At 37.7% G+C, this 26,939-nt stretch overlaps 1 protein-coding gene across 1 annotated transcript in view; it reads left to right on the top strand.

The window, feature by feature from the left end:
• Positions 1-16,198, top strand: part of NCOA7 (nuclear receptor coactivator 7) — a 192,450-nt gene extending 176,252 nt beyond the window's left edge. Inside the window, 6 exon segments of the mRNA XM_079148281.1 lie at positions 2,390-2,537; positions 7,895-8,020; positions 9,561-9,713; positions 13,197-13,292; positions 13,686-13,759; positions 14,137-16,198. Coding sequence (XP_079004407.1) covers positions 2,390-2,537; positions 7,895-8,020; positions 9,561-9,713; positions 13,197-13,292; positions 13,686-13,759; positions 14,137-14,272 — 733 coding nt within the window. The 3' untranslated portion in view covers positions 14,273-16,198.
• Positions 16,199-26,939: the final 10,741 nt, after the last annotated feature.

Below are 26,939 nucleotides of genomic sequence, written 5' to 3'. Positions count from 1 at the left end.
GAAAAAATAAGAGAATAATAAAAACCAAGGAAAGACAAAAATTTATTTGTATTTATATCTACATATATAACACTTCAAATAAACACAATAAATGAATTAAGTGATCACCTTTATTTGTGATATAGACAAGAATGTGAGAAGGAAACTTCTCATATGCTTTGTTAAATCTGAATCATTAATATCTGAATCATGTAAATACTGCCTAATACAAAAATTAAAATAATTTAAAGATATATATAATACAGAACATGTCTTTTTCCCACCCCATTCCAATTTTTAGTGGTAAGCATTTTAAGTAATTGGTTCATGTGATTGTGGGTTGGCAAGGTGGAAATTTTGAGGGCAGGTGTGGAGGCTAAATCCCCTGGGAGGAGCTGGTGCTCCAGTCTCATGTCTCAAGTAAGTCTAGAGGAAGAATTCCTTCTTCCTGGAAGAACCTCAGTCCTCTTCTCTTGTGTCTTCATTTGATTGGATGAGGCCCACCCATGTTATGAAGGGTAATCTGCTTTAAATAAAGTCTAGTCATTAAATGTTAGTTACATCTCTAAAATTACCTTCATAGCAATGGAGGCTGGTATTTGACCAAAAATTGGATATCATGGTCTAGCCAAAGTAAATCATAACAGTCACATCCGAGCTCAATCATAACATTTATCAATATCCATATTATCTTTATTAGAAATGTGAACATAAGACTGATACACATCTAGTCTTGGGTAACAACTTTCCATGTTTTGGTGGAGAAATCTGAAAGAAAATATACCTTTAAAATATGTGAATATTAGTAATTCCATACCATGGATCAAAATACGTAATTGTTATAAAAACAGAAGCAACTGCTTAGAAACACTTTGGATAGTGGTTAATATTTACTTCACATAAAGCTTCCCACAAACTGAAAAGAAAAATATTGACACCGCAAACCACAAAGAGTCAATTCACAGAAGATTGACTACAACCAGGAAGAAAACATTAAGAAATGTTTAACCTCAAAAGAAATGCAAGTGAGTTGATCAAACTTAAATAAGTAAACTCCTTTAAATGAAAAGGACCAGCAAGGTTTTTATGAAACTTAGATACAAGCTGCAGCTCTCCTGTTCAGTAAAGGAGTCAGCCTTTCAAAATTGGTTTGGCAATATCAGTAGCAAGCTATAAAATCATGGCCCTAGGCCATCATTAATCCCTTTTCTGAGAACTAATCTTGAGGAAATGATTCAAAAGATGGTAAAGGTATAGCCTGCAGATATTCACTGTAACATATTTCATTCAATCAAATCAACCCACAAGCTAAATATCCTGACAACAGAAATGCAGGATAAATGTAGTTTATTGATTTCATGAAATGTAGCTGTTAAAGAGGAGTACAGCAACGAGGTAATTGTGTATTATATAGTACATATAATAGTTATGCCTTATCTCTGGTTAAAATGAGAATTGTGTACAAGCTGTGTTTACTTGTGGACAAGAGCAGATAGGAACATAGAAACCTTAAACCAGTTTGATCTCTTGGTATATTAGAATTGTGGGTGATACCTGTTTTTGCTTTGGTCCTGTTAGGAATATTGTAATACTTTGACATGATTATAACTCTTTATAAATTAATCATAAATTAACAATCCCAAATAGCCTCAAATTTGAATTGTTTTATAATCACAGAGACTTGAAGAATTCTATGATACTATTGCCCTCTCCCCTACTGTGATGGACATAGGTGCAGAACTCAAGGTCAGAGTCCTACCTAGGGGGTACTCCAGGGCACTGGAACTGAAAACTCCCAGTCTCTGCTCAGAAACAGCCATCTGTCTGTTCATTAAACCTGGAGAGTTGCTTTAGATCTCCATATCCTAAACATGTGTCAGAGACCAGAGAAAGTAGAAGCAAAGTACATTCCTATGCCAATAAAATTAGGTCTCTTTCTAATTCTAAAATAATAACTAGTGTCATTCTAGTTATCAGAGATGTTTCATTAAAATTGTAATGGTAAATGAAAACCCATTGGATTACTGTTTATTGCTCCCAATTGAGGTTTTAGATCAACATTTTTTCTCAATGAAGATAAGTGTCCAATAAAATGAAAACTCAACATGGAAAAGATATTTGGTGTAAATATCTCAGTGTGTTTTTCAGTTTTACGTCTCATCTCGATCTTTCCCACATATTGGAAGAGGGTTTTAATAGTTCTCTTGTGGACTTTTGCTTTCATTTCTTGGCTCTTATTTTCTGAGTTTAGAATCCACTTGTAGAGAGAATTTTGACAGCAGGAAATCTCCCAATTAGCAAAACAGAATTGCCTAGCAGGAAAATGATGGTTTTATGTACCCAAGTCCCTACTGGTGCCTACTAGAAAAGCGGACTTGGTGTTAACCTATATCACAAACATGTTTTTCAGGGTGGATCATTTGTACACATTCTTTGTTCAGTGGTCTCCTGATGTCTATGGGAAAGATGCCAAAGAGCAAGGCTTTGTGGTGGTGGAAAAGGAAGAACTGAATATGATTGACAACTTCTTCAGTGAGCCAACAACCAAGAGCTGGGAGGTGAGCACTTGGGCAGGGACTAGGTTGCCATTGTCCCTAAAATGTAGAATGCAGTCAAAATAATCTTGCATTGGGATTCCAATAACTGGCTAGTAAGAAGGCAGAGCTTCTGCACATCTGGAGAAGGAAGCAATGGTTAGACCTTTTCCAAACTCCCATCACCCTTGCCAATGCTTGTGGCAGTGAGAAGGAAGAGAGAACTGGAGAGAGGAGCCTGGATTAGTCCAGATACTTATCTCTTTTTTCTCTCCACGTGGAAGATAAGAGCCCAAAAGTACTATGAGGAAAAGAATGCTGGCCAGAATTCCTCCACCCCATGCAGATGCAAGTTCTACCTCTCGCTCCCCGACATTACCTGGAAACAATCCACTATTAGTCTTCTTCTACCTTTATGGGTAGGGAAAAAGAATCCTGCCTCCCCTAGAAGCTAACAGGTATTGATCCTCAGCATGTCCAAAGTAAAAGTCATCCTTCTCTAAAACTTGTTTCTCCTCTCGTATTTCCATTTTAGTTAGCAATGCCCGAGTGAGAAGTCTAAATATCATTCCGCATTCATCTCCTTCATCCTCGTCCCTCCTCTCGTCACCTCTAGTTGGAATCTTGTTGATTCTTACCTTAAGTGGTGTGGGACCTCTTTTCCCCTCCAGCATCACTGCCTAGGCAGGTTCCCCTGACTCTAATCAGGATTTCTGCACCTTCACTTGAACTTGGAAGGTCACTGCAGTCCCAATCCGCCCACCAGGCCCTCTCCCCCTATACTCAAGATCTTAAAACAAGTTTTATTTTTTTCATTCTATAAATCAAGACCTGCCTGTTGGAGGAAGATTGGAAACTTCGGGAAAATATACTATGGAAATTTTAAAAATAATATCTAACAACACTGAGTACTTTTATATAATTCCTTTGACTTTTTCTTTTCTTTTCTTTTCTTTTTTTTTTTCCCTGTACTTTGAGTTGTGTTTTTTGTTTTTTTTTGTTTTTTTTTTTTTTTTGTCAGTGTTGTTTGTTTTTGCAAAATGAATTATGCTTTATGTACAATTAAGTATCTGGATTTTTCTCACCTGATATTGTAAGAATTTTATAAGTAAAGATTTTTAAGAGCCTCAGTTTTAATGGTTACATAGTATTTTGGAACTCTATTATAGTTTAATAATTCCCCACTTGAAAACTTATGTTGGTTCAAACTTTTCATAAGAATGTGATGATCTGCAATCCTTTTTATTTCCTTAGTTGCCTAGAATTACAATGTATAAAAGTGCTAATTTTTAAAATATTTATATTTTTAGTTATAGATGGACACAATACCTTTATTTTATTTTATTTATTTTATGTATGGTGTTGAGGATTGAACCCAGGGTCTCACACATGCTAGGCAAGCACTCTACCACTAAGCTACAACCCCAGCCCAAGGTCCTAATTTTTTGACACTCCCCATTTTTAATATAATACTTGCTTAACTTGCCAGCAAAGTAAGAGATAATCTTCTCACTGCACTTTCGCTATTATTGCTATTATTGTAAAACTTTTTGCTACTTTGGAAGGTGGGAAATGATATAATTTAATATTTATTTTCTTGATTACTAGGGACAGAATGAATATGCATTTATATTAGCCATTTGTGGTTTTTTTCTTCTTTGTGATGTCCTCTCATTTCCATTCCCCATTCTCCTAAAGGAGTCTTGAAGTTCCATCACACTGTTTGAACTCTCAATAATTAAGAAATATAATCTGTATCTCTTGTACATGTGACAGATCTTCCCTAGTTTTCTATTTGTCTTTTAATTTTGTTGATGGTTTTTACATATATATTTTTTTCTTCTAGTGTTTGTATATATAGGTGGCCCTATTGTCTCCGATTAAACTCTTCATTCAGTCTACAGTTAATTTTTTAATTATATATATATAATTAGTTTATATTATAATAAGGATAAACATTCATGCCATTTGATAACAAGTGTAATAACATCCTAAAGGGATTTTGCTTTCTACTGCAGTCCTTCAGATACTAGATGATACGGTTAATTTTTTCAATGTATGATAAATGATATTCTTAATAGCCATTTTTCCCAGCACTATTTAATGATTTTTCTTGTTTTCTTCATCATATTGAAAGGTCATATACATATATATGTGTATATATATATGTGTGTATGTGTGTGTATATATGCATATTTTTATATGCTGTACTACCTATTTAACTTCTTGTTTAAATACATATGCATGGCTGGGGGCAGCAGTACATGCCTGTAATCCCAGCAGTTTTGGAGGCTGAGGCAGGAGGATGGCAAGTTCAAAACCAGCCTCAGCAAATTAGCAAGACTGTAAGCAAATTAGCGAGACCCTGTTTCAAAATAAAAAGGTCTGGGGCTGTGGCTCAGTAGTTAAGCACCCCTGGGTTCAATCCCTGGTTCCCCAGAAATAAATAAATACACAAGCATGCTCATGTACTGCCATGCTTAAAGCTTTCAGTGGTTCCCATTGCATAGAGCTGATCATTAGAATAACACCTGGGGATTTTTTTTTAGTTGAATCCTAGAACTTTCCTATATAGTTTTGAAGAATAGCTTAGTTTTAGAAACACTGACCTATAGAATCAGTTCCAGGCCCTTCATGGCATCAAGGTTGTTCATTTTTTCTGTTCTTGTGCTTTCACCAGACCTCATCCTCCTCCTTCACCTCTGCTTCCCTTGCTCTCTAGTCTCCAACCACAGTGAACCCAGAACCTGTCTGCATTCTTGGTATCCCCTCCACCTGGCCCATCTCCCCACACCCTACTGTCCCCTCACAAACCCAAGCACTATCTCCTCCGTGAAATAAGGCATCTCATAACGCCCAGGGGACTCCCACTGCCTTTGAGGGTCTATAGCTTTTAGTGTACATATCATGTGGAATGACCTTTGCTTATTTTTACTTGCCTCTCAACTGTCTCCTCATTCATCAGAGCCTGTGGACTGCATGGTGTCCCTGTGTCTGGCAAAGCACCTATCATTCACCATCACACAGGAAACAATAAATGTTAGCTGTTGTGCCAGGTACTGAAGAAAGTGCTGTCTCACTGACACCTAATCTGAATGATTCTGCCCCAGTTTGTGTTTAGACTCCTGCCTCAAGGGGCAATTCTGGCTGACCTGGGATTGGGTATTGACCTGCCAGAGTTTATTGTAAACCTGCCTTGGGATAGCCTCACAATGGCACCCTGATTCCCTTAGTAGTCCCCAAGACCAAAAGGCCACTGAGATCTGGCAGTGTCCAGTGGTGATCTACATTTATTTCCAGCTCCCTGAGATCTGATCTTTAGAGGAGGACTCATTATGTTTTTTAGTCATTAAGACTAATTCTTAAATATAAAATGATAAATATTAACTTTCCCAGTGGTTTTGTAAAACAGTATTTAAGACGACATCTTTCACAGCCTCACATAAATCAGATGTTCTCCCATTCTTTTAAATCCCTCATACCCAATGAACTTGACTTGGGATTAAAATTGTGCTAATTGTAATAAACCAACCTCAATTGAAGGCTCCTTCTTGGCCTTCCTTTGAGATTAAAACCGGGAACAGATGTATCACTTAAAATGGGAGGATGAACCTAAAAGAAGGGGCAGAAAGAAAACTCTTGAAAAGGCAGGGTGAGAAAAGCAAAGTTAGCCAGAGGACAATTCGGCAGAAAAGGACAAGATGGGGAAAAAAAAAAAAAAAAAAACCTCAAACAATAGGGTTTTATTGCAGTTAGGAAACCACCATTTCAAAGGTGAAAGTGTCGTTTTACAGTCTCACGCTCTGCCTGGCAGGAAGTGTGTTCGCTGTAAATCCTAATTTGGGCGTGTTCCTGTAGAAATGTTGAACCCCCTCCTAAGGGAAACAGAAACTCAATCAGGAAGCTAGATACTGAAAAACAGTTGTAGCTCAGCGTGCCCGCCAGTGTCTGGTGTGGAGGCAGAGAGAAAAAACCTGTTCCTCATTAGACAGGCTACACTTCTCAACGGTCACAATGAGAGACCCAAGATTGCCCTTGGACATTCAGATTTTCTATTGTGCCAGACCTGACCAGGAGCCTTTTGTGAAGGTAGGTTGGAGTGTGTCCTTGAGGGATAAGAAGGTGCTATGAATTCTTACTGATCTGCCACTCCAGAATGTTTTCAAAAATTTGTTTTAATGAGAGAGGATCGTGCTAACATTTCAATAGAGCTGGTTAATTTGTTTGTTGTGGACATGGATGTAGTGTCATTGCCTCTTCCGTTGTGAATCACAGATTCATATTTGATTTTTTTTCATTCCACAGCCTTATTTTGTAGCAATGATAAGTGTAAGGTTCACCAAAAATATGCTGCTTCATTTAACATGTTTAAAATGCTGGATTTGTGATTCTTTGGAAGTGTTTTCTCTACATAAATTCTCCTCCAGAAGATGGTAAAATTTATAAGCTAATTTCCCTACCAGAAATCTGGCCCAGATGGCCGTGGGTACTTTGTATATGTCATTGTGTGATTTGGAAATTGAGTAATGCATTATCTAACAACTTTCACTAGATGACATTTAAATGCTTTTTCTCTATAATACAAAAGTCATTAATACTGGTATTCAGGCAATTGGCTGAATTAGCAGTCTAATATAACTTAATTTCAGTGTTTTATCCAGAATTTAAAAGGGATAAAAAATGGATTTTAAAGTGAGAAGGACTGTAGTAGTTTATAAAGATAAATATAATTATATAATAAGTGTGTAAGTATGTACAATATAATATTTCTCAGTTTAGAAGGGAAAAATACTTTGGCTGTTTCTGAACTGTATGTAAGATTTGTAACCTGGTTGTAATTTTGAGCAAAGCAGCAAAGTAATTCTGTTGCTGCTCCTGGTAGATGTTATCATTCATTATTTCTCTCCGGCTTGGTTGCTATGTACACAACCTTGAGAGAAAACATCAAGAACCTTGATTAAAAACTGTCCTTATTGTTCCATACTCCCTATTTATAGAAGACTTACTCACTGAGTGATCTCTGATTATTTCCTTGACAATTTAAATTTAGATACAGGCTAAAGAAGAACAATTTAGACAATTTTCAAGGGTATAAATTGCTCATGGAGTTATAAACAGTTCTCACTCAAGGACTAAGCAATCAGCAGCAATAGCAAAACTGGAAAACGGATGATTTTAATTCATACATATGAAGTTCTTCAGCTGTACTATCTTAAGTTGTGCATTGATCTGGAATTGAAAAATTAACCATTTCCCCAAATGCCTCTTTATCTCCTGCTACCAAAGCTCTACCTTTTCAGGCAGTTGGGCACCCAACATAGCTTTGTTATCAGTTGAGGAAAAGTCATCTTTGTCTTTGGTTGTCTGTTTCCTTGCCTCAGATCATCACTGTTGAGGAGGCCAAGCGAAGGAAGAGCACATGCAGCTACTACGAGGAGGAGGAGGAGGAGGGGCTGCCCATCCTGCAGCCCCAGAGTGCGCTGCTGGAGAACATGCACATAGAGCAGGTGGGTTCTCGCTGGGGACTTGGGATGAGGGTCTGCCAGGCCTTCAAAGATACTCCCCATCACTGACTGCGTGTGCTCTTTTCACTTGGGGTGAGGGATGAGCCAGGGGAGAAGGGAGGAACATGGAGGGCTAACCAAGTCCAGCATGCTCTTCTCTGCTTCTGAAAAGCTACAAATAGCCTTTTCCACCGCCTTGCTGGGAATATAAGCAACTGATCAGACAAGAATATCTTTCTCTCATACCTAAAGGAAAAGTTACTTCTTATCTTAAAAAGAAATATAAGTGTCCTACCAAGGTCCTCAGGCCCTTTAAAAGGATCCAAATATATGGCGATTATTTATAGGACTCAAAAAAATTAATATAGCATGTACACTTTCTTGCTTTATGAAAACACTTGACTCTGGAAAGGATTTTCCTTTTTCTGTCATTTTCTTTGTGATTTTATTTTCTGAAAACCTAGTACTTGAATTTTTGAAATGTTATCATGTACTAATATCCAAACCTTGGTAGGAAATCACTTGTACTTCAGCTTAGAAACCTGAATTTCAGAGAACTTAAAGAATCATCAAGTCCAATTCCTTAGTTTACAAATGAGCCAGTGAAGGTCCAGGAAAGTCAAGAGACTTCACCAAGCAGCTCTCTAGGTGGGGTTCATGCTGACACTGTCTGGAACTGATTTGAAGCACTCTGAAGACAGCATGTCATCACTTTCTTTAATGATATTTTTGAAGACATAAACATCACTGGTATTTATGGCAGCTAAGTTCAAGCTAAATATTGATGTGGATGAAAGGTACAGATACAAGATGGACAGATACCCTCTGACATCTAACATAAGGCATCTGTGTTTTTTTGTTTTTTTGGGTTTTTTTTGGTTTTTTTTTTTTTTTTTTTTTTTTTGCTATCAGATCTGTGGGAAGCCATAATTGCCATGAGCAGTTCTGAGTCTTCAAAAGTGTAGGAAGAACCACTGGAAAAATTTGAATCTGTTTGTTAAAAGTCAGATTGTGATGTAAAAAAAAGAGTATGTGTCTAGTGCAAACCTCTTAACCTGACTCAATCTGTCTTCAAAAGTACTGTCACATACCGCGTGACAAAGTTTCAGTCAATGACAAATTGCAGATGTGACACAGTACCCTGAGATTATATCAACTAGTGAATGGCAGGCATCTTAGTTTGTGTAAATACACTTGATGATACTCACATAACCACAAAATTGCCTAACAACACATTTCTCAGAATATATACCTATTATTAAGCAACACACCTCAGTAGCATCGGAACCCACAGTCAGGCCCTGAAGGGAGAAGCATCCTCTGAGCAGTCTCCCTGCCAAGATAAATGCTTTTAAGCAATGATTTTCCCTTCTCTTTCTTGGTTTATGTGGCAAATATTTACCACCATAAACCAAGCAATGCATAAATAAATATAAAACTTTGAGTGTGAACCACAGGCATATATTTTATGCCTCAGGTCTGCAAGTCATATGCTGATTTGTGGTTGAATTTGTCTTTTTGCATCTTCTTCTTGTGCTGGCAGCTGGCCCGACGCCTTCCAGCAAGGGTACAAGGGTATCCATGGAGGCTGGCCTACAGCACCATAGAGCATGGAACCAGCTTGAAAACTCTCTATCGGAAATCAGCATCACTAGATAGTCCAGTCTTATTGGTCATCAAAGATATGGATAATCAGGTGAGTCTTATTTCTCTCAGAACACTTTTTAATGTCAATTTTCAAACCTATCCAACAGGAAATAGACTACTATAATGAGTTCTTATCACCCACATTTCACAGTCAGCCTGATTTTGCCATGTGTGCTGCTTCTCTTTCTTTTATCTTTGTTTTTTCTTTGCTCAGGTGTTTTGAAATGTATACCAATAATGATATCATTTCACCCCTATGTATTTCAGAATCATTTCTAAAAAGAAAATGGAGCATATTTCCAAGTAATATCACATTCTAAGGAATTTTTTCCTATACTGATCATGGAATAGGAAAGTATAGTGGTATTCAATAACCTAAAGCTGAAAAGTTGGGAAAAGTCAAGTCGATTTGGAGACAGTTGCAGATATAAGTTCCAGTGCCACACCAGAGCTTTTTCCAGGTGATTGAAGTAGCACCCACAAAACTTGCCTGCTGTGGCTGCGATGGAGAGCTTGTCAAAGCCTCACTGTGTCACGCCCAGGGGCCCAGCTGTTAAGAAGCATCAGGGAATGCTCTGTGCCATTCCTAACTTCACTGTTACCAGTTACAACTGATCTTTCTAGGGAGCACTGGTTAAATCTAGGTATTACCTCCATCCACCCTTCAATGACCTCTACCCTCAAATCAGCTTGGAGTATGAGTGAAACTATCCAGGCTTCCTTCATTTACCACCCAATCTATTACGTCTCAAAAGAAAGACATCAGTCAAGCCTGATCTTCATTTATTTCAGTTTGATCTGTGTGATTAATTAAGGTGCTATACCACTTGTGACACAGCCTTCTTCCTGCCCCCATAACTCCCAGTGCAGATTGTTGGAAACTCATTCCAGGCATGCATGGCCAAAAAGATAGGGCTCTCAATTCCCCCAGCCATGGTGTATCCCCTCTAAGTACACGTTCCCAGCACTTTTATTCCCTACCTGAGATCTGTATATCAGAGACTAACATCCAGGCAAGTGTGGCCTAAAGGCAGGGAGAGGGCTCTCTTCATCCGGTCCCTGCTCACAGGGTGGACACTCTACCATGGGCATGGCAGGCTGAGAAAATAGGGGTTTCTGTCACTGTCGTTCGGGCTCACAGGGCAGAAGTTGCACAATAGGCAGGAAAGCCAAGACCAGAGACTACTGCCTCTGCCCAGCATCCTGCTCATAAAGAAAGATTATTCCTCTGAGAAAAGCAGGCCACTGTCTAACCTGAGCTTCAGAGCAGTGACTTCAGAGATTTTTCCCAGGGGAGGAGGCAGGCTGTAAAACAGAGCTCTGAAGCTCTCTCCAAGAAACTGATTTTATTTAGATAAGTATAGGGAAGTTCAAGTTCCACTCTAGAAAACAAAATTTGGTGGTAAACAATTAAGAGGAGGCTGGTAGATCTGTGATGGCAACAACCTAAACTGGGCCATCTGGTTTACTTGAGAGAACCTGAAAAAAAGACAGTTAAGGAGAACCTTCTTGGAGTCAGGATAGACTGGCCAAAGAAACTGTCCCCTGCAAAGACACCTATATGTAACTGAATTTGGACTGTGGATTAATTTATACCACAAGGCATTGTTGAAAACAATTGTCAGGCAAGTAACATGGTGCCTGATTTATGCTAGCATAATTTTACTGAAGTATAGAAATGTCACTCCACTGGTTCTCTATTACACCTCTCCACTTTTTGTAGTACTGTTGTTATACACAGTTGATATATTAGATCTATATATATTATAAACCCAAAACTAAAACACTGTGATTACTAATTTACATTTTATAGTTGAGAATAAAAAGAACAAATACATATGTATAGGTACTGTTATATTAACCTTCATTGTATCATTTTTGATTGTCTTCATTTATTCCTATAAATGAGTTTATTCTGTTATTGCTAAATGTATTTTTATATGATATAGGTACACTAATACCATTATATACTTGTAATTTTATGGAGTTTCTTCCTAAATAAATGAACATAAAAAAAGACAATAGATGTTTTCCTACATAGCCACAGTGCTATGGATCTAAAAAAAAAAAAAACAAAAAACCCATAATTCCCTAATATTATCCAATGGATAATATCCAAGTCCTTAAATGAATTTGCATGTTTGCTTAAAGAATTATAGCTAAGAAAGAATGCATTTATTTAGAATCCTGCAGAGGGCAGAGAGTAAGGATATCTTTTTCTGTTGACTAATCTGAAAGGAACCCATTTTCCACTTATGGCTATTGCCCATCTTGTCATTTTAGCGCCCTTCCTTTAAAAAGAGATACCTATTACTATTTTTTAGCACTTTTACTGAAAGATCTCTGAAGAAAGGGAAACAAAATTTTGATGTTTTGTTTTTCTTTGTTCTTAGTTCCAGAGAAAAATTTGGTAGTAGGAAATATGAAGAACATTGATTAGAAAGTTTCTAGACTTCCGTTCTACCTAATATTTAGTATTTCAAGTGTAATTGGTAGAGAGCATACTGTGGTCATGATCACATTAAAATCATTTTAAAAAATTGTGAGACATTTTTCAGATAACCTCCATTTAAAGCAATGTTTTTATAGTGGGATTTAGAGCAGAAGGTATATATGAATCGCCTAGGGACATTTTTGCTCACCCCCTGCCAGCCCTCACCCCTGCAAGTACTGAAGGACTAGAAACTGAGGCTATGGCCACACATATGCTGAAAATGCTGTTCCTCATGTAACTTACTTGTCCTTCCAGTCTCTCAGTATGAAAAAGCAGAAGAATCATTGATTTAAACACATCTAATTCACCTTGAAAGCGCATTAATATTTATTATAAAGTTAATTTTTCATTAAAAATCATTTCAAATTAAGATATATTGATCGGGGCTAGGGATATAGCTCAGTTGGTAGAGTGCTTGCCTCACATGCATAAGGCCCTGGGTTCAATCCCCAGCACCAAAAAAAAAAAAAAAAAAAAAAAAAAAAAAAAAAGATATATTGATCATCACATTTAGGTTTTAGTTTTATTAAGCATTCAATTATCTTATTAATTACTTGTTCTACAAATCAAGGGGAAGGAAGTTTATTTTTGCTGGGAAATGTCTGGCCATAATTCCACTGATAAAACACATGAGAGATGTAACTGTGTTCTCCCAAGCAGGCATTGCTATGTGCATGACACATCATCTTCTCATTTAATGTTCCCAATATGTTGTAAAGGAAATTTGTCTCCATAGTAGAATTGGAAGTCTTTTAAAATTGGAGCAAATTGTTGGCCTTGGACAAACAAGTTCTCTGACTTCTCTGATGGATCTTCCACATACCAGGAAGCCTGGCCACTTGGGTTCCAATCAGAGCTGGGGACATTTGGTTGATTCCTTTGTCTGGGTGTCTTTTTTACTCCAGAGTTCCAATTTAGTAAAATCTTTGCTGGAAGAGGTATAATGACATCTCAGAACAAGATTATGTCAAAAATATTCCAGAAAGCCTTTCTGTGGGAGGCTTAGGTTTGAAATACACATTTGTTTTCTCTTGACAGATTTTTGGAGCATATGCGACTCATCCCTTCAAGTTTAGTGACCACTATTATGGCACAGGCGAAACTTTTCTCTACACATTTAGCCCTAATTTCAAGGTACCTGACGGGGGAAAATGTTTGATTCCTTAAAGTCACATTGTCAGCAGTGGGGGTGGCAACAACTGTCCTATGACCTTATCTGGACTTCCTTCCACCTTATCTGGGTCAGCACTTCATGACTGTAGCACACAAACTGCTTAGGGTCCCTGGCCTTGGGAGTCGGGGAACGAAAGAGGGGATGCAGGTCAGACCAGCATGTAACTGAAAGGTCCTTCCTAGATTGTAACCCCTTGGAGATCTCCTGTATGGCCAGGTCTGGGAGTCAGGAACCTTCTCTGTCAAGGGGAGGTGGATGACTGCCTTCCATATAATAGTACTATTTAAGATTCTGTCTTTGCTGTTTCTCCCCATTAAATTGTCTGTTCTCTGTTTTGTCTCTCTACCCCCAAGGTCTTTAAATGGAGTGGAGAAAACTCATATTTTATCAATGGAGACATAAGTTCTTTAGAACTTGGTGGTGGAGGGTAAGGATTTTTTTTTGTCATTGTTTTACCACTTGACCTGTGAGGGTCTGTTTTGACCCAGGTAACTAAAACCTCAGTGTCAGCTCATTTTGGTTATTTCATGTGTTTAAATTAATTAGGATAGTGGACTAACACATGGCAATAAGAATCAAAGATAAAAATCATTTTTTTATGTACCTAATTGAGAAATGACTACCACTTGTCTTTTCAGAAAGACAGGTCGTTTAAATGAAATGAAGGAATGAGGACCTTATTTTGCAAGCAGTTTAGAGTTTTATCTGTCTGTGGCATAAAGGACAGAAGGGACAAGGGAGAACAGAAAATATGCCCTGTAAGATCTAAGTGTATTCCCCATTTTTCCTTTAACTTGTTTTCAGGGGAAGATTTGGTTTATGGCTAGATGCTGATTTATACCATGGACGAAGCAATTCATGCAGCACCTTCAATAATGACATTCTTTCCAAAAAGGAAGACTTCATTGTGCAGGACCTAGAGGTATGGACATTTGAGTGAAATTTGGACTGCCTTAAAATATAACATTTAAAAGACTGGGTTGGATCAGCCCTCCTAAAGCTGGCTGGAAAACAAAGCCCAGCCCAGGCTGCCTCCCCCCACAATGCTTTCTTTCTGCCATCATCTCAAAGCATGGTCACGTTGCAAAAAGATCCCGAAGGTACATATGGAGGGCGGACATTGAAGAAAGAAATTTGAAGTCCAGATTGTTGAAAGACTTTGTTCTTCCACTTCTTTCAAATCCATACAGTGAGGAATTGGAGTGTTTATAGATATATGAGTTGAATGCAATTTTTATTTTTGGTAACTGTGAAAAAGATACTGTGGAAATATATACATGCCTTGTGTATTTATCAGCATAAATTTTCATTACAAAATGTACAGCTATTGTTTGCCATGGAAAAGGTTAGTCTTGTTTAGAAAAATTGAAAGGACACAGCACTTAAAGGGAATATATGATTTTTTAAACCAGTTTTATTTATTATTTCTAGCATATTGTCTAAAATATGTTGGCAGGTTTTTTTTTTCTTTTAATATGTCAAATCTTGAAATAAAGAAATATATACTTTTGTGCTATGTTTTGGGAACAAGTTTGTTTGATTTATATAGTTTTATATTGATTTTTTTTTTTTTTTTTTTTTTGCCCTGTTTGTTTAGGGTGATAGGTCTTAAGCAGTATATATATATTTCTGAATTTTTAAAAGTTCATTACCAGTGTTCATTGATTTGACTATTTATAGGCCAGCTTTTTATTTGATGATTATAAAGGTACATTTTTAATTACTTACCCAAACCTATTTGTATAAAGCAGAATATACCATCTCTTGACATTTATAGACCTGGAGACCTTTATGAACCCAGACTTAAAACTAACACTGCTTCTGGAAAAAAAAAAATAGGTTTCTTGTAATATCACATGTTAATAACAAAAACTTTATTTTCATAGTGTTCTTTTGCACAATTTCTTCCCAAGCGTTTACATTAATGATTAGACCTCTGTTTTAAAAGGAAGTGTTTTAATTTCTGCTTTTGAAAAATCAAATGAAAAATGTCAGATTGAACCAATTATCTTGGTTTCTAGACTCTTATTTGAGAAAAAAATACATTCATACCAAAACTGGAATAAAAAGGAAAACCTATTTTTAATGTGAACTCATTTTCACATCATAAAACATCTTTTATTAAAAATAATAAAGCCTTATAAAAACTTAGCCAATATTATTAATTGCCAGACTTTAATGAAAACCAAAGATTACTAATTGAAAAAAATTAAATAATAGCCAAAGCTGAGAAGAGGTCTGTTACAAATTATTTTCCCAATGATCTTTGAAAGGAAAAATTTATAACAAGCAGTATTTATAGATCTGCATTTAAAAATAAAGCAGTTCTTAGTTCTTAGAATATTTCTCTTATTTCAGTCTCCTATTTTAAGCTATTTATAAATAAGAGAACAAACAAATTGTCCGGTGGCCTCCTATCAGATCGACAATTGTGCTATGTTCCCATTCCATGCAAGTTTAAATGAATACTATAAAACTTCAAATTCATAGCCCAGGCATAATTTTTATCCAGGTTCTTGTACTGAGAACTCTTGATTAACATATTGGCAGTTTGATCTTAATCTGCTTATTAAAAACTGAGTTGGTGTGAGATATCAGGAATGTCTCATGATGATTGTGTTTACCATGTATGCCATTTGCAACCATATGCTATTAATAAAAAAAAAAAACGCTCATTTTGCATATAGCTCACTCTTACCTAGTTTAGTCCATGATACTATACTTGTGAGAGCATATCCAAATGCTGTGTTCTCTATTTAAAACAGTATTGTCCAATCAGAAATGTGTGGCCCTTCATTTATGGATATTGACTATATGTAATGCAGTGCTCTTCCAATATTTTCAATAAAGGAATTTATGCATTCAGTGTGATTTTCTTTCCTGATGTTTCATTCATCAAGTATTTACTGGATAAAGGCATACCTTCAAGATTTTGCACATACACTTCCAGACCATGGTAGTAAAGCAAGTTTGATTTCCTAGTGTATATAAGATTTATGTTTGTAGTTTTGTGTAGACTTTTAAGTGTGCAGTAACAGTGTGTTTAAAACAATGTAGTTATTTAATTAAAAATCCTTTATTGCTAAAACCGCCAATGATTATCTGAGCTGTTGGAAAAATGGCACTGACAGACTTACTTGATGGAGGGTTGCTGAAAACCTTCAATTTGTAAAAAGTGTAGTATCTGCAAAGTATGACACATTGAGGCACAACATAATGAAGCAGGACTATGTTAAGTTTTTCACATTGTGAGAGGTCATGAAATATCTAAGACTAAACAAGGTTCAGTGCTTATGTTTTCAGTGCTGCCCTGGAAACTCCCTCTTAATTTCCTGTAGCCACCCTCCTCATTCCCCAGCAGTTTATGGAAACTGCTCTTATTATAGTTACTAAAGACAACTCTGGGCTTCCTCTACAAAATTTCTTGTCTGTTATTAATCCTTCCAGCTATTTTGTGAATAATGACCTTCTTTTTACATCTGTCTCAGCCTACTTCCTAATTTCTAGGAGAATCACCATACTCTCTGATAAATTTTCTGCCATCTACCCCCTAAAAATGAAGGCCCCATGCAATCTTGTTCTTAAATCTATATCAAAGAACTGGGGTGGGCGGAGGTTACCAAAGGTTTCTTTAGAATTTATTGGAAATGATTTAGGTGCATTCCGATGCTACACACCACCAGGGACACCTGAACTTGTACAACTACGGCCCTTGATTTGAGTTCCCTTTCCTTGGTTCCTTTTAAAGTTTTAGAGACGAATGAAGAAAGACTAATAAAAGAACTACTCTCCTTGTGAGGAAGACATTAGAAGCTCTTAAAACAGAAGAGTAGTAACATAGATGTTCTTATGATGGCCAATCTATTTTTTACTGACTTAATCAGATAGAAAGGTAAAGAAGTCAGAAGTCAAGGAAAGTTCCAGAAACTTTAAAGTAAGGGCAACCACACTCACCTCTCTGAAAGTGTGAGAAGTGTCTCTGACAACTTCTGTCTACACAATCAGGACAAGTTCTGCCTCATTCAGGGGACACCTTAACCTCAGGGCCTCACATCTCTGCTCTCATCTCCTTGACTACACACTTTATCCAAAGTAACCCACTAACAGAAGGTGTGTTTGCTAAGAAAATTAGGGTTTACAAGTCACTCCAAACTCATTCTCTTATCTTCTATTTCTAACTCCCTGGTCTGGTCCATCAGTACATCAAAATGGAGTTTCTTGATAGAATGCCTTTAGGACTTTGGCTTCTCTTTTAGATAAGTACTGCCCAATAGAACATTCTCCGATAAAAGAAATGTTACACAAATTTCACTGTCCTTTATTATAATCACTAGCTTCCATACTTATGTTGAAAACTTGAAATGTGCCTGTGTGGCTGAAGGACTGAGTTTTCTATTTTTTTTTTTTATTCTACTGTATTTAAATTTAAATAGCTGCCTGTGACTAGGAGTAATATGTGAACAACACAGCCCTATTTTTTTTTTGACAGTACTGTTGATCAAACTCAAGGCTTAATGCATGTTAGGCAAGTACTCTACTACTGTGCCACATCCTCAGCACAGCTGTAGATCAAGATGTTAATGCCAGTTCTTATTTCATCAGACAAGTCCCTCATCAAAAGAGAACTTTAGTTCCAAACACTTTGATTTAGTTCCTTTATGGATCTTCATGTAACTTGGTCCCACCTATGGTATTAATGTGTCTCTCACTGTTTAAGGGCTCCATTTATAAAGAAATTAGGGAGCTAAGTACCCTGGGAGTCTTTCTATACTGCAAGATTGAGTCTCCATAGGGCTATGGGTCCCCATCTCTAACCAAAGATAGTGAAAAATCTTCCAGTGCCCAGGCCTTATCTCATGTAAAGTCTTCCTGGTGTGGCCCATCACACATTCTGTTCCTACATGGGACATTCCACTGCTCAAGGCAATGCATGATGGAGCATAAGAAAGAAAGACAGTGCTTCCACAGTGTTGTGCAGTTGGTATCCAATCGGGAATGATGCAACCACCGAGAATGCCTCTCACAGGGCCATTTGGTGACCAATCATTCTTACCAACTGTGCCAGCTGGGATGCCCACTGGCCACATGTACACTTAGAGAACCTATCCACACATGCAGAAAGGTTGTGATATCGACCTATTAGAATGAAGGGCAATCAAGAACCATAGAAGAGGGACCATTAGATAACTTCAGTCATGTCTTATTTACCCATTAACCAGCACCCATATTTGATCAAGCCCTTCACTTATAGGGTTACAAATGGCAACCCTGCTCTAGTTTGACCTAACCCTGAGGAAAACAAGAAACACCTTTGGGATACATATTCACTGTCAAAAAACTTTGATGATAAATTAGCTTTCCTTTATCCTAACAAATACCTGAGATAACCAACTTAGAAAAAGTTTATTTTGGCTCACAGTTTTGGAGGTTTCTTTCTTTTTTTTTTTTTTTTTTTTTTTTTTTGCAGTGCTGGGGATCGAACCCAGGACCTTGTACTTGCAAGGAAAGCACCTCTACCAACTGAGCTATCTCCCCAGCCCACTTTTGGAGGTTTCTGTTCATAATTAAGTGACCCTATTGCTTGTAGGACTATAGTAAGGCAGTATACCATAGCAGGGAACATGTACACAGGAATCCTATTCACCTTAAGGTCAAGAACAAAAGAGAAAGAGGAAGAGTCCATAGTTTCACCCAGGGCCCACCTCTAATGATCTAAAACTTTCTACTAGACCCCAGCCCTAACATTCCTACCACCTCTCGCATCAAACTGAGATCTAAGCCTTTAATATATGGGCCTTTGCGGGGGTCATTCTAGATCCAAACTACAGATGAAAAGGCAGGTCTTCTTGTGCCTTTGCAGCAAACAATAGCAACAACAACAACAAAATCACCTTGAAATTTTTTTTCTTTCTCTCTTTTTTTTTTTTTTCTTTTTGTACTAAGGATTGATCCCAGGGGTGCTTAACCAGTAAGACACATCCCCAGTCTCCTTTTTTATTTTATTTTGAGAGACAGTCTCACTAAGTTGCTTAGTATCTCACTAAATTGCTGAGACTGGCTTTGAACTTGAGATCCTCTTGCCTCAGCCTGCTGAGTTGCTGGGATTACAGGTGTGAACTACCATGCCTGGTTCATTTTATAGACATTGGAATTCACCCAATCAGTTCAGCCTTCAATCTCTGTAGTAGTCCTTGGCTTAACCTAACTCTCCAGTGTCTGATGAATCTCAGTGTCTGATGAGGTCAGCCCTTTCATCTTTGAAAATTACAATTAAAAATTACAATATTTCAGCCAGGCGCAGTGGTGCACACCTATAGTCCCATTATTACTCCAAATCTAACAAGGCCCAGGATTGTTCCTGATAGCATCTTGTTTCTCTATTCGATTCTATAAAGGATCAGAAAAGTAGATAGGTTTGACCTGGAAGTATGCCAGGGAATTGGGGATATATGACATGGGTCTCCTTTAGCAGATCCTATAGTTAGATCACTCAGGTAGAGCTAAAATTTTCTAAAAACTTCAAGAGGCAGCAAAGCATAGTGGTTAAGGTATGAATTCTCTAGAGCCAGATGTCCTGGGTATGAATATCAACTCTAGATCTTACTAGCTATGCTCTAGAACTTACTAGCCAGTAGCTAGCTTACTAGCTTGATTACCTTACCTCCATATACTTCATTTTCCTTATCTGTAATATGAGGATAATAATAATAATAACCTCTCCATGATTGTATGATGATTAAAGCACTTAAAAATAGTACAATATATCCACTACTAGGTTTTAAATTTTTAAAAATCACTCAATTCCTCCTCCTAATGGAGGAATCACCTAATGATTCCAAAGGAGACTTCATCTTCTAAGATAGCAACTTATTTAATGTTGAAAACTATTTTCAGACATGTTGCAATTGCTCTCATTTGCTCTTTAGATATTTTAACTAAGACTTTGTCTCATCTTCTTTATTATAAAAGTAATACATGTCCATGGTAATGTTTTCAAATAACATAAGAGAGAATTCAGTAAAAGGGAAATGTTTCCTCCCTATGTTCTCAGAGGTAATAATCACAGAAGTTCTTTATGTTCCCTTCTAGAGAATTTTTGTGCATAAATAAGCTGATATATATGTTCTTCATAAAAATAGAAGCATACTACACACACTGTTCTTCAGTTTGCTTTTTTAATTTAATAAAATACTGTGAATTTTTTTTTATCAGAATATGTAGACATCATTCTTCTTTGCATGATTCTATCATGGTTTAAATGTCCATTAATGGGCTTTTTTGTTGTTATTGGCTATTATAATATTTCTTAGTGAACATTCTTGTATCTAGAACTTTGTGCATTAACATACTATATACGTGTAGGATAATTTTTATCACTGAGTCAAAGAATGTCTGCACTTCTTATTTTAAAGGATACTGTCGTTATTCCTCCTCAAAAGTTGCACTGGTTTTCACCAGCGGTGTATGAGCATGTGTGACCAGTTAATTCACACCCTCAACAATACTGATTATGTCAATCTCTTTATTCTTTGCTCAAATGTATCTTATTTTAATTTTCATTCTTCAGTCATGAATTTAGTTGAACCTCTTCCCATATGTATTGCATATCAATATGCTGTTTTTTCTGAATTGACTGTCCTTAATCCAGTTTTCTATTGAGCTATTCATCATCTTACTGATTCATAACTGCTCTTCTTATATTCACTGTTTTTTTTTTTTTTTTTTTTTTTTTTTTTTTTTTTTTTTTTTTTTTTTTGAAATAATTTTTTTTATTATAAACAAATGGGATACATGTTTCTGTTTGTACATGGAGTAACAGCATACCATTTGCATATTCACAAATTTACATAGAGTAATGATGTTTGATTCATTCCATTATTTTTTTCCTTCCCCCCCACCCCTCCCACCTCTCTTTTCCCTCTATACAGTCCCTCCTTCCTCCATTCTTGTCCCACTCCCACCCCGCTTATCAGTGAGAACATTCCTCTTTTGGATTTTTGAAATTGGCTTATCTCACTTAACATGATATGCTCCAATTTCATCCATTTGCCTGCAAATGCCATAATTTTATTATTCTTTATAGCTGAGTAATATTCCATTGTATATATATATATATATATATATACCACAGTCTCTTTATCCATTCATCAATTGAAGGGCATCTAGGTTGGTTCCATAGTCTGGCTATCGTGAATTGAGCTGCTATGAACATTGATGTGGCTGTATCTCTGTAGTGTGCTGATTTTAAGTCCTTTGGGTATAGGCCAAGGAGTGGGATAGCTGGGTCAAATGGTAGGTCCATTCCAAGTTTTCTAAGGAATCTCCACACTGCTTTCCAGAGTGGCTGCACTAATTTGCAGCCCCACCAGCAATGTATGAGTGTACCTTTTTCCCCACATCCTCGCCAACACCTATTGTTGCTTGTGTTCTTGATAATCGCCATTCTAATTGGGGTGAGATGGAATCTTAGTGTAGTTTTGATTTGCATTTCTCTTATTCCTAAAGATGTTGAACATTTTTTCATATATCTGTTGATTGCTTGTACATCATCTTCTGTGAAGTGTCTGTTCATTTCCTTAGCCCATTTGTTGATTGGGTTATTTGTATTCTTGGTGTAGAGTTTTTTGAGTTCTTTATATATTCTGGAAATTAGTGCTCTATCTGAAGTATGAGTGGCAAAGATATTCTCCCACTCTGTAGGCTCTCTCTTCACATTGCTGACCGTTTCCTTTGCTGAGAGAAAGCTATTTAGTTTGAATCTATCCCAGTTATTGATTCTTGCTTTTATTTTTTGTGCTATGGGAGTCCTGTTAAGGAAGTCTGATCCTAAGCCAACAAGGTGAAGATTTGGACCTACTTTTTCTTCTATAAGATGCAGGGTCTCTGGTCTGATTTCAAGGTCCTTGATCCATTGTGAGTTGAGTTTTGTGCAGGGTGAGAGATAGGGGTTTAGTTTCATTCTGTTGCACATGGATTTCCAGTTTTCCCAGCACCATTTGTTGAAGAGGCTATCTTTTCTCCATTGCATATTTTTGGCACCGTTGTCTAGTATGAGAAAATTGTATTTATTTGGGTTTGTGTCCGTGTCCTCTATTCTGTACCATTGATCTACCTGTCTATTTTGGTGCCAACACCATGCCGTTTTTGTTACTATTGCTTTGTAGTATAGTTGAAGTTCTGGTATTGCCATACCCCCTGTTTCATTCTTCCTGCTAAGGATTGCTTTAGCTATTCTGAAAGAAACAATGTTAAAGACCAAACACAAAGTAGAAAACCCTGAGTCTTCCCTGATCCTCCTCACTTACCTGTTCTCAGACAAGCTGCCATTGCTAAAAGATAGACAAGACTGCTGTGAAAATTAATCAATTAAATCTCACAACCCTGCCCGCTACTTGCCTGGAACATAGCAGACAGTCCTCCTACACCTTGTCCCCACCCTTCCACCTCAGTTAGGCCAAATTGTCACCAGGGTCTCATCGTAGATTGAGGTAGATATAGTGACCCCCAAATTTCAAGAGTAATATAATATGAACCCGTTAAATAGTATCATGATAGAAAATAAGTGAGAGTATAGGAGTTAAAAGACCTTGGTCACAAATTCTCCCTCATCTTAAGGGTTTAAAACATGACTATGTGTACATGATCCTTTTAATCTTAATGCATCCACTCTCAGCAGACACCACACCCATAACTGTAATAAAGGTGAATGAAGCTATAGCAAGGGTGGATGAAGGTGATGGCAAAGGCACGTCGTGGAGGTGGGACCCCAATTCCCCAAGACTCCATCCGGCATCAAAAAACAAAGGAACCTACTTTGGTGGTGATCCTGTACGTGATGTAGGTCTCCATGGTACAGACGTGCTTCTTGGGATCATCCACCGTGACAAAGAGATCTCTGGTCTCACCATCAATGTCATCGTCAAGTTGAAGTCTGTTTAGAAGAGAAGACGAAGAAGCTGGACTGGAGGTGCCTGCTGGAGTACCACCGTTGGGTAAAATGAGATCCTTGTCACCGAAGCTGCGGGCCATCAGCAGGTCCGGGCTGGGCGTGCTGTCGCCGCCCACGGCCTCCTCGCTGCTGGAGCCGGCCAGCGGGTGCGGCATGTCGCGCAGGGAGTAGGGCCCCGAGGACTGCAGGGCCTTGGGGGGCCCGCCCGCCATGGCGCGCACCGCTTGGGACGCGCCGCCGCCGCTTCCTCCCGCTGCCTGCTGCGGTGGTCTCCCCGAGCGCCCCGGGCCGAGACCCTGTTCGGACCGAGGCCCTGCACCGGCCTGCTGGGAGCCGCGGCTCGCGGACTCCTCGACCTGCCTGCTGGGCTTCTCCGCGCCGCGCCCCAGCTCCGCGCCCAAGCCCGCCGCGGGTCCGCCAGCCCTTATATTCACTGTTAACCCTTTGTCATTTATATTTCAAAGATTTTTCTCAATATATACTTTTAAAATACCTGCTTTCTTCACACATACGGAGGTTTTTAAAAAAATATCATGACCATTTCTTCATAGTCGGATTTATCAACCACTTCCTTTATAACTTCTGGGTCATAATTGTTGAGATCAAGTTAAATTTATTCAGCATTATTTTTATCATTCACTTAAACACTCCCAAATTAATGTATTAGCAGCATCTTCCACTTTTTCTAAATAGTGTATTTGCTTGCTTGTATTACTCTGAATTACCCACCACTCATACTTCAGAATATTTAAAAATAGCCTCCTCAAAAGAAGTTTCACTTTGCATGTGACTCTAGTCATCCATTTAAGATATGTCAACATAATCAAGAAAGGTCTTAGGGCAAAAATTGAATATTGACCCTAAATAACATCCTCCCATGAGCAAGCTAGGGCTAGGCAAGGCTGATGGGCCTGGTCTTGGGACCCCATTGCAATGCCTCGCTGAGGAACAATGTACATACTAATAACAAAGATGAAGAGGAGCAGGAGGAGGACAGGCAACAGGCAACATTTATTTAGCATTAACTATGCCTCTTCCCTTTTTGATGCATTATCCTATTAGAGCTACAGAAGGAAAATGGGAAAATTATGATCTCTGTTTCATAGAAGAAACTGATTCTTCAGGAGTTAGGAAACTTACCTGAAAACACAGATAGTGAGGGTTTGAGCCAGGTTATCTTTAGTTATGACTCACCCCAGAGCTGCCCTCTTAACCACAATCGTGTGCTAGCATTATCCAGTCTTTACAATATCTCCTCCACCTGGTGCCCACGCTCTGCTTCACTGCTACCTCAGGCATCACGATCTGCAGTCCTCCACTCTAGAAAGCAGGCTCCAGAGTGGCCAGGAGCTCCCCTGTGGTTATCCATGTCTTACTCATCATCCTATCCCCAAGGTCTGACTGGTCGTATGGTCCCCAGGAGGCATTTGATAAATGCTTATCATGTTGAACTGAACTGATGTGCATCACTGAAGGAAACAAGTCCCAGAGAAATTAAAGGATCTGTCCAATGTTCCACAGCTAAGGGGGAGAGCTGGGGCAAAACACAGGTTTGCTTTCCCCAGTTCTCTTCTGCTGGTCCTGACACAATGCTAAAACATAGATTTATAAGCATCAATCTTGATTTGGACTGATTCAAGAATGAATTATCTTCTTTCTAGTTTCTGGAATTCTTCTCTGAATTTTAGGGGATGTAGGTAAAGAAGTCTGGGAAAGGCATTCCTAGGGAATGACTGCCCATGGAGAAGAATTCCTTCATTTTCAGGTCTCTTAGTTTTTAGCATTCTGGTAAATGTAGACTGAGAAGTGATTCTAGGGCCTCAGGGTTTTAGGGCATTGGCAATGAATCGCATTCTAAGTTTCTAAAAGTGATACTTGGAAAATGGTTCAGAAGACTGCTAGAACAAAGATCAAACTATCAACTGCTTTTGCACTTTGGTGATGGGATTCAGAGAGAAGAGTGCAAAATATGTGATTAAGTGGATTTTCTAGGCATAACACATTGTGGTGATGTAGGACAGAAGATTTATTAGGAAAAAATCAAGAAGTATATTTTATAGAGAATTTTTTTTCATGAAACAGGTAATGTGGGCAAGATAGTGTAGCATCTGGTACTGTGTAAACACAGAACAATCATTAGCTAGGTTCTGGTACTGCCACTTATTAGCACAAGTTTCTTAAACTCTCTCTACCTCCATTTCTTTATCTATAAAATAAAAGCAATAAAACTTATCTCAAGTAGATGTTATGAAAATTAAATAGGGTAGTATATATAAAGTCATGTACCACATAACATTTCAGTTAACAATGGACCATATATATGACAAACATCCTATAAGATTATATCACCTAGTGTTGTAGCGGTCACCTTAGTTTGTGTAAATGCATGCTATGATGTTCTTACAAACCACATGTCCTATCTCAGAAAGTGTATCTAATATTAAGAGACCCATAACTGTTCTGCATACATTTTCCCTTCCTTTCCATACCATTTCTAAGATTAATTCATGTTGTTATTGAAGATACATTTCGCTTATGTGCGTATGTTTCATATTCCTCTGTGTCACATACTGCTGTATCTGTTTAGCCATTGTCCTCTCTGTAGACAAAGGTACTTGCAGTTTTATTTTTTTGGAGTATGTGGAGTATTTATTATTTTATAAAAGATCACCACAATGTTTTGCAAAGTGATTGTACCATTTGCATGCCCATCAGAGTATAAATCCAATTTTTGATACTGTTAGATTTAGTTTTTATCAATCTCAAGGGTGTGTGATTTTTCTCTCACTCTGGTTTTAATTTGCATTCCTGATTATTAATGAAGATGAGCATCTTTTAATATGTTTCTTAGTCATCCTTGATTTCTCTTTGGTGAGATGGCTCTTCGAGTTTACTGCACGTTTTTGAAGCCTGTCTTCTTGGAATGGATCACATGACATCCTTGCTATTCCTGCCTTAAGAATAAAAGATATGAATATGTAATTTTATTTTATTCTGATAAAGAGGACAAAAAGTTAATATGATGATATCATGGAGTCTCAGGTCCTACAAGATTATTTTCTCTAGTCTCAAATTGATAATATTTAGGGAGAGGAATGAAAAAGGAAAATTTTTGTCAGTGTGTTCTGCTTTGCAGATTTGGGCATGTATTTGTATGATTAATTAAGTTATGTGATTTTTTTTAATAAAGCAGCAATCAAGCACTTTAATTGCACTTATGTGCTAGGTACTAGTTTAAGAAATTTACATATATTATTTCAATCATTATGATAACTTGTGATGATCATAGGATAGGTACTACTATTATTATTTTCCAAATGAGAAAATGGAAGCCCTGAGAAAATTAAATTACTTGTTCAAAGATGGGATCACTGTTAAGTGTTAGAAATGGGCTTTGAGTTGAGGAAATCTGCCTCTCCAGCCCATGCTGTTAACCCATCAGTATAACCACAGGAAATAACAAGTCACTTGAAAGCATTGCAACACTTGGGAGGGTGTGATGGGTACCCAGAAACAATTTAGGGAATGGCTGTGCCTTAGGGGTATGCTGGGTAGGGAAAGAAGTGAAGACAGGAAGGGAGCTGAGAGGGTTGAGCAAAAGATCAAGAACTGAACTTGCTGAGAGTTGCTGGCAAGGGTGTGCCACCAGTATACCTGT

Source organism: Sciurus vulgaris, assembly GCF_902686455.1.
Source record: "Sciurus vulgaris genome assembly, chromosome: 7".
Taxonomy (NCBI): domain Eukaryota; kingdom Metazoa; phylum Chordata; class Mammalia; order Rodentia; family Sciuridae; genus Sciurus; species Sciurus vulgaris.
This window is presented reverse-complemented; position numbering and strand designations above follow the sequence as displayed.